This window comes from Thalassophryne amazonica, chromosome 19 (assembly GCF_902500255.1).
Source record: "Thalassophryne amazonica chromosome 19, fThaAma1.1, whole genome shotgun sequence".
Lineage (NCBI taxonomy): Eukaryota > Metazoa > Chordata > Actinopteri > Batrachoidiformes > Batrachoididae > Thalassophryne > Thalassophryne amazonica.
This window is the reverse complement of record NC_047121.1, coordinates 1,282,694-1,294,977: the sequence shown is the minus strand read 5'-3', so window position 1 is coordinate 1,294,977 and position 12,284 is coordinate 1,282,694. Positions and strand designations below refer to the sequence as shown.

Sequence of the window (12,284 nt, the reverse complement as noted above, 5' to 3'; positions counted from 1 at the left end):
CCCGCTATTAAAGACTGAATGTGACTGCTCCTCCTGCTGTGACTTCGGTGGTGTTGTCTGCCTCCACTCCCCACTGCTGATGTGAGGTGAGTGTGACTCTTCGTGAACTTGTTGGTATTAAGTCATCCAGGTGCTAAAGCACCGCCCTCTGGCGGTCAGAAGGAATGAAATAGAACGAGAGTTACGAATGTAACTATGGCTCTATGAATTCCAGATGACCGCCAGAGTTGCTTGTCACTCAAAGTCTTGCAAGTTCATTCCGAAAAGAAGCGAGCGCTGGGTGCATCTGGCATATAAAGACAACCAGTGACGTCACCCAGGTCACAACTAATGGCGTGACTTTGTTGGTATACGAGGTCTATTAGATAAGAAACCGACACATGGATTTGAAAGACGTGCGATTACACCAATCATGCTTGAACCCTCGTGCGCATGCGTGAGTTTTTTCACGCGTGTCGGTGACGTCATTTCCCTGTGGGCAGGTCTTGAGTGAGATGTGGTCCCTCCCTCTCAGCTGAATTCCTTTGTTTCACACACTGCTCGAGACGGCGCGCATTGCTTTATCAGAATTTTTTCTGGACCTGTGAGGAATATCCGAGTGGACACTATTCTACAAATTTAGCTGGTTTTCGGTGAAAAGTTTAACGGCTGATGAGAGATTATGGGGTGTTTCTGTCGCTGTAAGGACTTCCCACGGAGCGGGACGTCGCGCAGCGCTTCCAGGCGCCGTCGTCGGCCTGTTTCGACCTGAAAACATCCTAATTGAAGGCTTAATTCACCCAGGACATCGTGAGAGAACAGAGAAGATTCAGAAGAGGCCGGCATGAGGACTTTATGCGGACATTCCACTGTTTAAGGACATTTTTTAATGAAAGACGTGCACGCAAATTCCAAATTCTGTGTGCGCCGCGATAGGAAAAACAGCTCCGTGTTGAAAACCATTTGTAAAATTCAGGCGGCTTTTGATGGCTTTCAACAAGTGAGTAACTGAGAAATTGTTTAACAGCTTGGGCATGTTCCAACTTGTCCGTTAAGGTTTCCAACGGAGGTGTTTTTCCTGTCGCGACCCCCCGCGGTCGGGTCCAGCCCGACATGCGACTCTGTCCGCACGTTCTTTCATTACAAAATGTCCGTTAACAATGGAATGTCCGAATAAACTCCTCATGCCGACTTCTTCTGAAAGTTCTCTGTTCTCTGACGACTTACTGGGTCAACAGAGCCTGAAATGTGGAAGTTTTCAACTTGAAACGGCGAGACACTGCCGCCTCGAAGCGCAGATCGCCGTCAGGCGCCGTGGGCCGTCCTTAAAGCGACACTACCAGACCAAAATTTCTCATCAGCCGTTAAAATTTTTACCAAAAAACAGCTGAATTTATCGAATGGTGTCCACTCAGTTGTGCCTTACAGTTTTGAAAAAATTCTGATCAAACAAAGCAGCAGTCTCTGAGCCATTCCTAAACAATGAAAAAATCGACGAGAGGGTGGGCCACTCCTCACTCAAGGACTGCCCACAGGCGAATGACGTAACCGGCAGGCGTGAAAAAACTCGCATGCCCACGAGGGTTCAAGCATGTCTGATGTAATCACACATGATTCAAATCCATATGGTTTTTGAAAAAAATAATAAGGGCGGATACTTTTCTAATAGACCTCGTAGTTATCCAGGTGCTAAAGCACCGCCCTCTGGCGGTCATCCGGAATTCATAGAACCGTAGTTACATTCGTAACTCTCGACTTGCTGCTTCAATAAAAAAATTAAATAAAATAAAATAATAATCAGCCCCACCCATTATACTCTCAGACACACACTGGCATGACAAATGAGTATAATGATTAGATTCATCAGGGTTTTATCACTTAATTACCAGATCACACCCGAAAATAACTTCTACAATACGTTCAAATAGGCGGACGATGCGGGATGTCCCCAAGCAATCCCAGCATGCACCACGCCAAATCCAAAATGGAGGTATCCGTGAAATGGTCTATTGCTGAAACACTTCAGTTTATATGTAATGAGTCTCGACCGGGGTGAAGTCCAGAACTGCATATGGGTAAAAGACGGAGCGGCGGTACATGGCTGTGGTAAGAGCAGAGGGCTGCTGTCTGCCAAAACCAGTCAGGACCACAGTCTCAGCAAAACAAGAGTTATGCATGTAACTACGGTTCTATAAATTCCTCCTCACCACCGGAGGGCGCTGCTTAGCACCTGGTGTATTGAGTCATATACCAACAGAGCCATGTTAGTGGACGTGACTTGGGTGATGTCAGCCAGCAGTATATGAGAGCGTGTCACACAGTAGTCATCCCTTTTTCATCTCTCACATGAAGAGCAGAGGGTCAAAATCATTTCAGATCGTTCGTCTTGTTGAAACCTCGCAACCTTCTTGGTTGGAGCTGCACATACGCACCCTCCAGAAGACAACTAGTTCCTTCCTCAGTTACGGTGAGTAGTCCTGCTTACCACGAGTGAACAATTGGTGGTTTAACTTGTTACCGCTGATGTTTTGCGGGACAAGCTGGACCATGTCGCGCTGTTGAACTCTGCGGTGTTTGTGTTGGTCACACCCCCTAGGTGCATTTTAGATTGAGCTGCACGTTGTGTGTTTTCCGCAATGTAGGTCACCTGAAACAAACGCTATTCTCCCCATCAAGTGTTTGTCAGCTGTCCTGATGTCCGCTGAAGTGACTTTGAGCTGTACCACCTGACTGTTATTCACTCTCACAATTTGGCAGGAGGACGTTTAGTGCCAAAAAGCTCTCAAATAAAAACCATATTGTGCACTTTTATTCCAACACCACAGAGTGAAGCTGAGATTTTTCCTGTCAGGAGATGATCGATAGGACTTATCTCAGACAGCAGTTGCGTTTGCACTGAGACACATAAAGCGATTCCTACAAAATCCTAAACATTCACCTGTTGTATTAGACAGATGATCTGTTCTATCTATTAGATTATCAAACCCTATCAGGAAAAAGGGAAAAACTGTCAAACACTGCAAAAAATAAATAAATAAATAAAAAAGGTTGAATCAAATAAGAACTGTAACACGGTGAGCTGTGAAAGCATTTTAAGTTTTCTGATCTTCAGGCCTGGTCGTCGTGTTGACGTGTTCTCCCCAGTAAACCTCTGGGTTCACACAGAAGAGGAGGGTAACAACTAAAAATGTATGAACGAATAACACAAATCAGAAAAACTTTATTTAAAAAAATGTATTTTCCTTTATATAGCGCCAAATCACAACAGAGTTGCCTCAAGGCACTTCACACAGGTAAGGTCTAACCTTACCAACCCCCAGAGCAACAGTGGTAAGGAAAAACTCCCTCTGAGAAAGAAACCTTAAGCAGACCAGACTCAAAGGGGTGACCCTCTGCTTGGGCCATGATACAAACATAAATTACAGAACAATTCACGGACGAATATACAAGAAATGCTATTGGCGGCGCACAGGACAGGAGGGTCACCAATACAAATACAACTCCCATCTCTGGATGAAGCTGAACCTTAAACAGAGAGAAAAAACAGAATCAGGCATCAGAAAGACAAAAATACTGTATAATTTGTCAGCATTAAACAACAAGAAAAACATAGAAATACTAAGGTGATCGCCGGCCACTAGCCCTAAACTTCACTAAAAGACCCATAATTTGGGTAAAGTTGAGGCCGCGGCCCGCTCCAATTACTAATAAATGAATTAAAAGAGTAAAAAGCGTAAAACAAAACTGTACCAGTATGCTAGCCATATGAAAGGGAAAATAAGTGCGACTTGAAAATCTCCACAGAATCTGACTGTTGTATTGATGCAGGGAGATCATTCCACAGAACAGGGGCACGATAAGAGAAAGCTTTGTGAGACATATTGCTTTAAGTTTTCTGTCTTGACGCTTTGATGTCTTCTTTGGTCTACCAGTATGTTTGCCTTTAACAACCTTCCCATGTTGTCTGTATTTGGTCCAGAGTTTAGACACAGCTGACTGTGAACAACCAACATCTTTTGCAACATTGCGTGATGATTTACCCTCTTTTAAGAGTTTGATAATCCTCTCCTTTGTTTCAATTGACATCTCTCGTGTTGGAGCCATGATTCATGTCAGTCCACTTGGTGCAACAGCTCTCCAAGGTGCGATCACTCCTTTTTAGATGCAGACTAACGAGCAGATCTGATTTGATGCAGGTGTTAGTTTTGGGGATGAAAATTTATAGGGTGATTCCATAATTTATTCCTCAGAATTGAATGATTCCATATTTTTTTCCCTCTGCTTAGTCTAAAAAAGTAACCGTTAGTGACTGCCACAATTTTTTTTCCTGATTTCTTATAGTGTTTCTTAAAGCCAGAAAGTTGCCATTTGAAATGACTTTAGTTTTGTGTCATGTCTGTGATCTGCTTTTTTTCTACAAAATTAAACAACTGAATGAACATCCTCTGAGGCCGGTGATTCCATAATTTTTGCCAGGGGCTGTATTATTATTTTTTGACAGGTGGGACTTATTCTCTGGAAGATACGGTGCTCCTCTCTTCATTTCCTCTATTTTTTGTATGTTCAACTTCTAACATGTGTCAAATATTACATGAAACAATGAATATCTAAGGAAACACTAAATATAATTTGTAAAAGTTGTGTGTTTCAAGCTGAGCAGGGGTTGTAAAATCTGATCTCACTGGGACAGGAAGATAGTGAAGAGACGCCTAAATGGGTGTAATGTGGTTGTACTTATTGCTTCGTGTCAAAAGTCTGGCTGCAGCATTTTGAACCAATTGGAGAGCCCTAATGCTGGACTGCGGTAAACCAGAAAATAGAACATTGCAGTAGTCCAATCTAGAAGAGATAAATGCATGGATCAGGGTCTCAGCATCAGCCATAGACAGGATGGGACGAATCTTCACTATATTTCGCAGGTGAAAGAAAGCAGTCCTAGTAATATTTCTAATGTGGAGGCCAAAGGACAACGAAGGATCAAAAATTACCCCAAGGTTCCTCACTTTGTCAGTGTGATGTATGACACACGAGCCGAGGCTGAGTGTTAACTGGTCAAATTGATGCCGATGTCTCACTGGACCAAGAACCATCATTTCAGTCTTATCAGAGTTTAAAAGTATGAAGTTTCTAGACATCCAACTTCTCATTGCTGCAAGGCAATCTTCTAAGGATTTTATGTGAACGAGATTACCAGCCGTTATCGGCATGTATAACTGAGTATCATCTATATAGCAGTGAAAGGTAATCCCAAAACGCAGCAATATGTGCCCAAGGGGTGCTATATAAAGGGAGGAAAGCAGAGGGCATAAGACAGACCCCTGTGGAACCCCAAATTTCATGTCACTAAGGTTAGAGGTAGTGTTACTGTACAAAACACAGTGAGAACGACTGGTCAAGTATGACGTCAGCAATGCAAGGGCACTCCCAGTAATCCCAAAATGATTTTCCAGCCTATCAAGTAGAATATGATGATCCACTGTATAAAATGCAGCACTGAGATCTAACAGCACCAGAACCGTAGTGGTGTCCGAATCCATTGTAAACAGAAGATCATTCACCACTTTAGTGAGAGCTGTCTCTGTGGAATGATATTTTCTAAAAGCAGACTGCAGTGGCTCAAACAGATTATTCTCAGTAAGATAGTCTACGAGCTGCTGTGAAACCACTTTTTCCAGAATTTTAGAGAAAAATGATAGATTTGATATCAGCCGATAGTTTTTTAATATACTAGGGTCAAGATTAGGTTTCTTAAGTAATGGTTTAATCGCTGCACATTTGAAACATTTAGGAACAGATCCAGAAGTTAAAGAAAGATTAATAAATTCCAGCATAGTCGGCCCAAGACTGGGCCACAGGTCCTTAAACAGTTTTGTTGGTATAGGATCAAACAAACAGGTTGTGCTTTTTGTTGACATTACGAGTTTCGTCAGCATGTCTAGTGAGATACTATCAAATTCTGTAAATCTAGGTAATACCTCAGTAATGGTGCCCACCTCAATAGCAGGGTGTAGTGGCTGGATTAAGGCATGCTGGGTATGTTTAACCTGATGTCTTCTATTTTCTTCCCAAAGTAATCCAGGAAATCTTGTGCTGTAAAAGGAGAGCGAACTACAGGTGGTTGTCCATGAATAAGTGTTGTCACCATGTCGAACAAGAACTTTGAGTTATGCTTGTTTTTGTTGATCAAATCAGAGTAGTAAGTCCGCTTTGTAGCCAGTAATGCATGCTTATAGTCTAAGATAACATCACGCCACGCAAGGTGAAGTAATTCTAATTTTGAATGACGCCATTTCCGTTCTAGACCTCTTGCTTTATGCTTGAGGTCACGCAGATAATCACTGAACCAAGGTGACTGATTTGGGGGAGTGCAATTTTAACACAGGTGGTGCAATCATGTTGAGTGTAGTTTTGAGCACTTAGTTTAAACTATCCACAAGTCTGTCTACTGACTGGGTATTTGTCAAATGTGAAGCTAAGACATCAGGCAGCCTAGCTTCGAGTTCAGTCTTAGTTGAGGAGTTGATGCATCGCCGTAATGATAAATAAGGTTGTAGTTCCACTAAAGACGGCAGCAAAACTGTAAACTTAAGTGAGTGATCAGACACCACTGATGTAAGAGGCATGATGTCAATACTCGTGACAGCAATACCACATGCGAGAACCAGATCCAGGGTATTTCCACTAATGTGCATCGAATCCTGAATGCATTGCCGAAATCCTAATGCATCCACAATTTCCATAAATGATTTGCAGAGGGGATCAGAAGGCTTATTTATATGAATGTTAAAGTCAGCAATGTTCAGAATGTTATCTACACTAGTTGACAAGTTAGAGATGAACGCACCAAATTCATCTAAGAATTCAGAATATAGGCCAGGAGGCCTATATACAGTGACAAAGTAATACGACTGATTTTTATTCTTCTGACCTTGGCAATGTGTAATATCCTGAGCAGAGCGGAGAATCAGATGCTCAAACAAGTTATATTTGTAACCCCCAACAGCTAATAACCTAAACCTAGATTTATAAATAAGAGCAACACCCCTGCCTTGCTTCGCATCACGAGGGACGTGATTAAATGTATATGCTGGTGGGCAGGCCTCATTTAAGTGGAGGACAGCTGTAGGTTTAAGCCAGGTTTCACATAGCCCAATCATATCTAAGTGATGATCAATAATTAGATCATTGATCAACAATGATTTTGAGGACAGTGATCTGATGTTAAAGAGACCCAGTCTAAGGACCTCAGTGGGGTTGACAGTTGAACTGTTTGGGTTTAGGGGTGGTTCCAGAGTAGCATATATAAGATGCCTAGAAGTAGGTTTAGGTTTGAGACATTCCACGCACGTTGTAGGTAGCAGACACGAAATCTTTGCTATTGCTGGAACAACCACTGGGCCATCCTCAATTTCAACATCATCCAATATAGTAATGGGTATTAAGTTTGGAAAGCATATCCCTCTATGATTTTTATGGACACGACTACGGAAGCAGGCCACAGTCTCAACTCTCAAACTGCACTATCAACATAGTGGATTTTCTGCACTAATTTCCCCACTGAGCTAATGGATTCCACACTCACATTTGTCATAAGCCTTGCAGGGTCTCTAATCTCCTGCTCCGTGGCCTGCTGTAGATTCCTAATGTTATCCTTCCTGTAGAGCTCTATGTTCGCAGACAAGATGGCGGCGCCTTCCCCAGTAGGGTGGAGGCCGTCCTGCATCAGCAAGCCACAGCAGCCCCAGAACGAAGGCCAGTTATCAATAAAGCTAAAGCCTTGCTGTCTACAAAACTGCGCCAGCTACCTATTTAACGACGTCAGCCTGCTAAACGCCTCATCAGTACCTCGGGAGAGGAGGGGACCAGAGACGAATTAAGAAATTAAAATAACTTGTGTGGGTTCGATGTTCTGACTGTGTGCACATGAGCCTCAAGTCAAGTATTTCCAGTTTCTTTTTTCTCCATACAAGAAATAAGAACTAGAATGCAAGAAATAAGAACTACAATCACCGCCTGGTCTGGACTCCATCTATTCAGATTTTCTGCGATGCCCCTGTATGTCTATGAAAGCTGTTGTAAGGAAATATCTGGTGTAAAGAAAATGTTGTGGCAGCCGTCTTGTAAGCACTACAGATTTTGTGGAACGGCTCCACAGAGGTCTCTCTGAGGATTTCAGGGGGGTCTCAGTGTGCTGTGGAAACCCTGATATGGGTTTGGAGGTTCTTCTGGGTTTGATGTGGATCTGACCTCGCCACTCTCCTGACTGAGGTCACAAACACTGACCGGCGTTTCTCGGGTGCCGTCTGTGGCTCTGAGTGCTGCGTCACTACACTCTTACAGACGGGTCACGCCTGGACATGCTGACTGGAGGACCACACGTTCTACATCTGAAGTTCTTTGGAACACATCTGCTGGCACGATGTGTGAGGGGGTGACCTGTTTCACCCAACAGTTCTATTTAAGTGATGATGTCAAACAACCAGACATTAATCTAACAATTTAGCCCCAGCTCAGCTTGAAACACACAACTTTTACAAATTAGATTTAGTGTTTCCTCAGATATTCATTGTTTCATGTAATATTTGACACATGTTAGAAGTTGAACATACAAAAAATAGAGGAAATGAAGAGAGGAGCACCGTATCTTCCAGAGAATAAGTCCCACCTGTCAAAAAATAATAATACAACCCCTGGCAAAAATTATGGAATCACCGGCCTCAGAGGATGTTCATTCAGTTGTTTAATTTTGTAGAAAAAAAGCAGATCACAGACATGACACAAAACTAAAGTCATTTCAAATGGCAACTTTCTGGCTTTAAGAAACACTATAAGAAATCAAGAAAAAAAAGATTGTGGCAGTCAGTAACGGTTATTTTTTTAGACCAAGCAGAGGAAAAAAATATGGAATCACTCAATTCTGAGGAATAAATTATGGAATCACCCTGTAAATTTTCATCCCAAAACTAACACCTGCATCAATTCAGATCTGCTCGTTAGTCTGCATCTAAAAAGGAGTGATCACACCTTGGAGAGCTGTTGCACCAAGTGGACTGACATGAATCATGGCTCCAACACGAGAGATGTCAATTGAAACAAAGGAGAGGATTATCAAACTCTTAAAAGAGGGTAAATCATCACGCAATGTTGCAAAAGATGTTGGTTGTTCAGTCAGCTGTGTCTAAACTCTGGACCAAATACAAACAACATGGGAAGGTTGTTAAAGGCAAACATACTGGTAGACCAAGGAAGACATCAAAGCGTCAAGACAGAAAACTTAAAGCAATATGTCTCAAAAATCGAAAAATGTACAACAAAACAAATGAGGAACGAATGGGAGGAAACTGGAGTCAACATCTGTGACCGAACTGTAAGAAACCGCCTAAAGGAAATGGGATTTACATACAGAAAAGCTAAACGAAAGGCATCATTAACACCTAAACAGAAAAAAAACAAGGTTACAATGGGCCAAGGAAAAGCAATCGTGGACTGTGGATGACTGGATGAAAGTCATATTCAGTGATGAATCTCGAATCTGCATTGGGCAAGGTGATGATGCTGGAACTTTTGTTTGGTGCCGTTCCAATGAGATTTATAAAGATGACTGCCTGAAGAGAACATGTAAATTTCCACAGTCATTGATGATATGGGGCTGCATGTCAGGTAAAGGCACTGGGGAGATGGCTGTCATTACATCATCAATAAATGCACAAGTTTACATTGATATTTTGGACACTTTTCTTATCCCATCAATTGAAAGGATGTTTGGGGATGATGAAATCATTTTTCAAGATGATAATGCATCTTGCCATAGAGCAAAAACTGTGAAAACATTCCTTGCAAAAAGACACATAGGGTCAATGTCATGGCACAGGGTCAATGTCATGGCATAGGGTCAAAGTCATGGCATAGGGTCAATGTCAATGAGCAGATCTGATTTGATGCAGGTGTTAGTTTTGGGGATGAAAATTTACAGGGTGATTCCATAATTTTTTCCTCAGAATTGAGTGATTCCATATTTTTTTTCCTCTGCTTGGCCTAAAAAAGTAAGTTACTGACTGCCACAATCTTTTTTTTCTTGATTTCTTATAGTGTTTCTTAAAGCCAGAAAGTTGCCATTTGAAATGACTTTAGTTTTGTGTCATGTCTGTGATCTGCTTTTTTTCTACAAAATTAAACAACTGAATGAACATCCTCCGAGGCCGGTGATTCCATAATTTTTGCCAGGGGTTGTAATGTCACACCAGTACAAAATTTTGTGGTACCATGAGCTCATAAATTTGGGAATTTTGTGCACAGCTGGACTGTACTTTTATTCTTTTATTACTGGAGTTCATTTTGTTTACTGCTTTGATTCCTGGGAAAGTCCTGTATAAACAGTTAAGATGAATATAAAAGTTTATTTAGTAATAGTTATTAAATAGTTATAAAGGCAATTATACTCTGGAAAATACAGAAAACTCCTTTTCAAGGCGTCATGAACACTGGACACTAGCGATATGAATCTCATTCTAGATGATTCGATACACACCTCGATACACTACCAGCAATACAATACGATTCACCCCTGCTCCCGATTTGATATGCATTTGACAGCAATTCAGTTCCTTACAATGGGATACGATTCAACACGATGCAAAGAAATGATACCAAAAATTTAAATAGAAAATAAGAAGCTGCAATTCAGTATGGCACTATGGTATTGATCTTCTTCTTCTTCTGATTCTACTAGAGGCAGAGGATTTGTTTTACTCCTTATAAGCAGCAAATTTATCAGATTCAACATTAAGAAACAGGAATCAGTTCCCTCATATGTGGAACCTGTTTGATCACACTGTCAGAACTGAAACAGTAAACAGGAAGACAACATCACTGTCAATGACTGATTTAAAGTGAGTCCAACACTGACAGAGTACCACCTCGGCAAAAGGAATTTGAGATACTTTACCAGTCTCGCCGAGTGATGCAGCGGCGGCCTCAGGATTCTTTACAAACAACCTGCGTCTTCTCAAGTTTCCAATCTTTAAAAAAAAAAAAAAAGCCAAAACATCTCCAAACGCCTGATTTAAATGGTTTAAGTGCATCAAAAATGGCTTCCAACTGCTTGCAAGCCTCCATTTTGAAATAGATTTGTTGTGGTAGAAATGTGCTTTCAGGCTTCCATCAGTGATGGTATAGTCAATGTGCCACAGGGGAAAAAAAAAAAAAAAAATCAATGCAAGCACGCAGCAACTGATGCGTCGCAATTTCAGACGACAAGTGAATCGATGCACACTGAATGATTCATGTGATGTTTGTAATAATGTGCGACAGACGCCCGCTGTGACAGGGACACACCTCCAAATTTTTTGTTGTTAAGATCAGGGCAGAAAGTAAAGAGAAAACATGCAGCTGAGTGAAGGAGTTGTGACTCAACAACACAAAAAGGGCACAGTCCTACCGGTTGAGGACGACGGCAGTGTAGCGCCGCTCCACGAAGACAATCCCACACAGAATGTTTGTGAACGGTGAGGGAAAGTTGGCTTCCAGCCGCTCTTTGGCCTCCACCTCCTCATCCTCGTCTTCCTCCTCAGAGTCGCTCCAGGACACATAATTGTCCTGGTTGCGGTTGTTGTACCACTCCACGCTTTCAAACTGCTGCCTTTCAAAAGGCTTGTATTCGTGCAGGATCTCCAGCAGCCTGAGGACCTTTGGCGTGACAAACCTGAGGTCCAGCGAGGCAGGGGAGAAGTGCTCCTCACAGAGGGCATGCACTTTGCGCAGAACAGTGTCAGTGAAAAGCAAAAACTTGCGGTTGAGCTCTTCCTGCTCATGTTTGATGTACTTCTGGAGCTCGCGCACCATGATCCCGGCCGCCTTGTCTGCACACCAGGGCCCCAGCACCTGCAGCACCGCCAAGCAGTCGCTCAGAACCTAGACAGGACAACAGAAGACGGACCCAAGGGTTACTTCACAGCTGCCACTGCTCAGAAAAGCACCTCATGAAACTCATCCATGTGCAAACATGTGCAGCATTCAACCAAAAAGTCCTCACCTCCTCTCACACGGCTTTAATCCTTTAAAGATGTATTTAGAGGTTAAAAGTCTGTTATATGACTCAGTGAAGTGACTCGCAGCTACCTGCTAAACAAGAGCTCAATCACACACAATCCAAGCCTCTTTGCTTATGCCCAACATTTTCTCCTTATGACATCACAAAGGCATGGTGGAGAATTAACAATGTCTCGTGTCTCGTCTGTTGTCAGCTGGAGTAGCAGTGGATCCAGAAAGTATTCACAGCGCTTCACTTTTTCCACATTTTATTATAG

General features: G+C 42.3%; 1 protein-coding gene across 1 annotated transcript in view; it reads right to left on the bottom strand.

The window, feature by feature from the left end:
* dicer1 (dicer 1, ribonuclease type III) overlaps positions 1-12,284 on the bottom strand; it is a 154,189-nt gene that overhangs the window by 110,818 nt on the left and 31,087 nt on the right. The window contains exon 8 of the mRNA XM_034195024.1: positions 11,417-11,889. Within this exon, the coding sequence (XP_034050915.1) occupies positions 11,417-11,889 (473 nt within the window). The remainder of the gene's footprint in view (positions 1-11,416; positions 11,890-12,284) is intronic.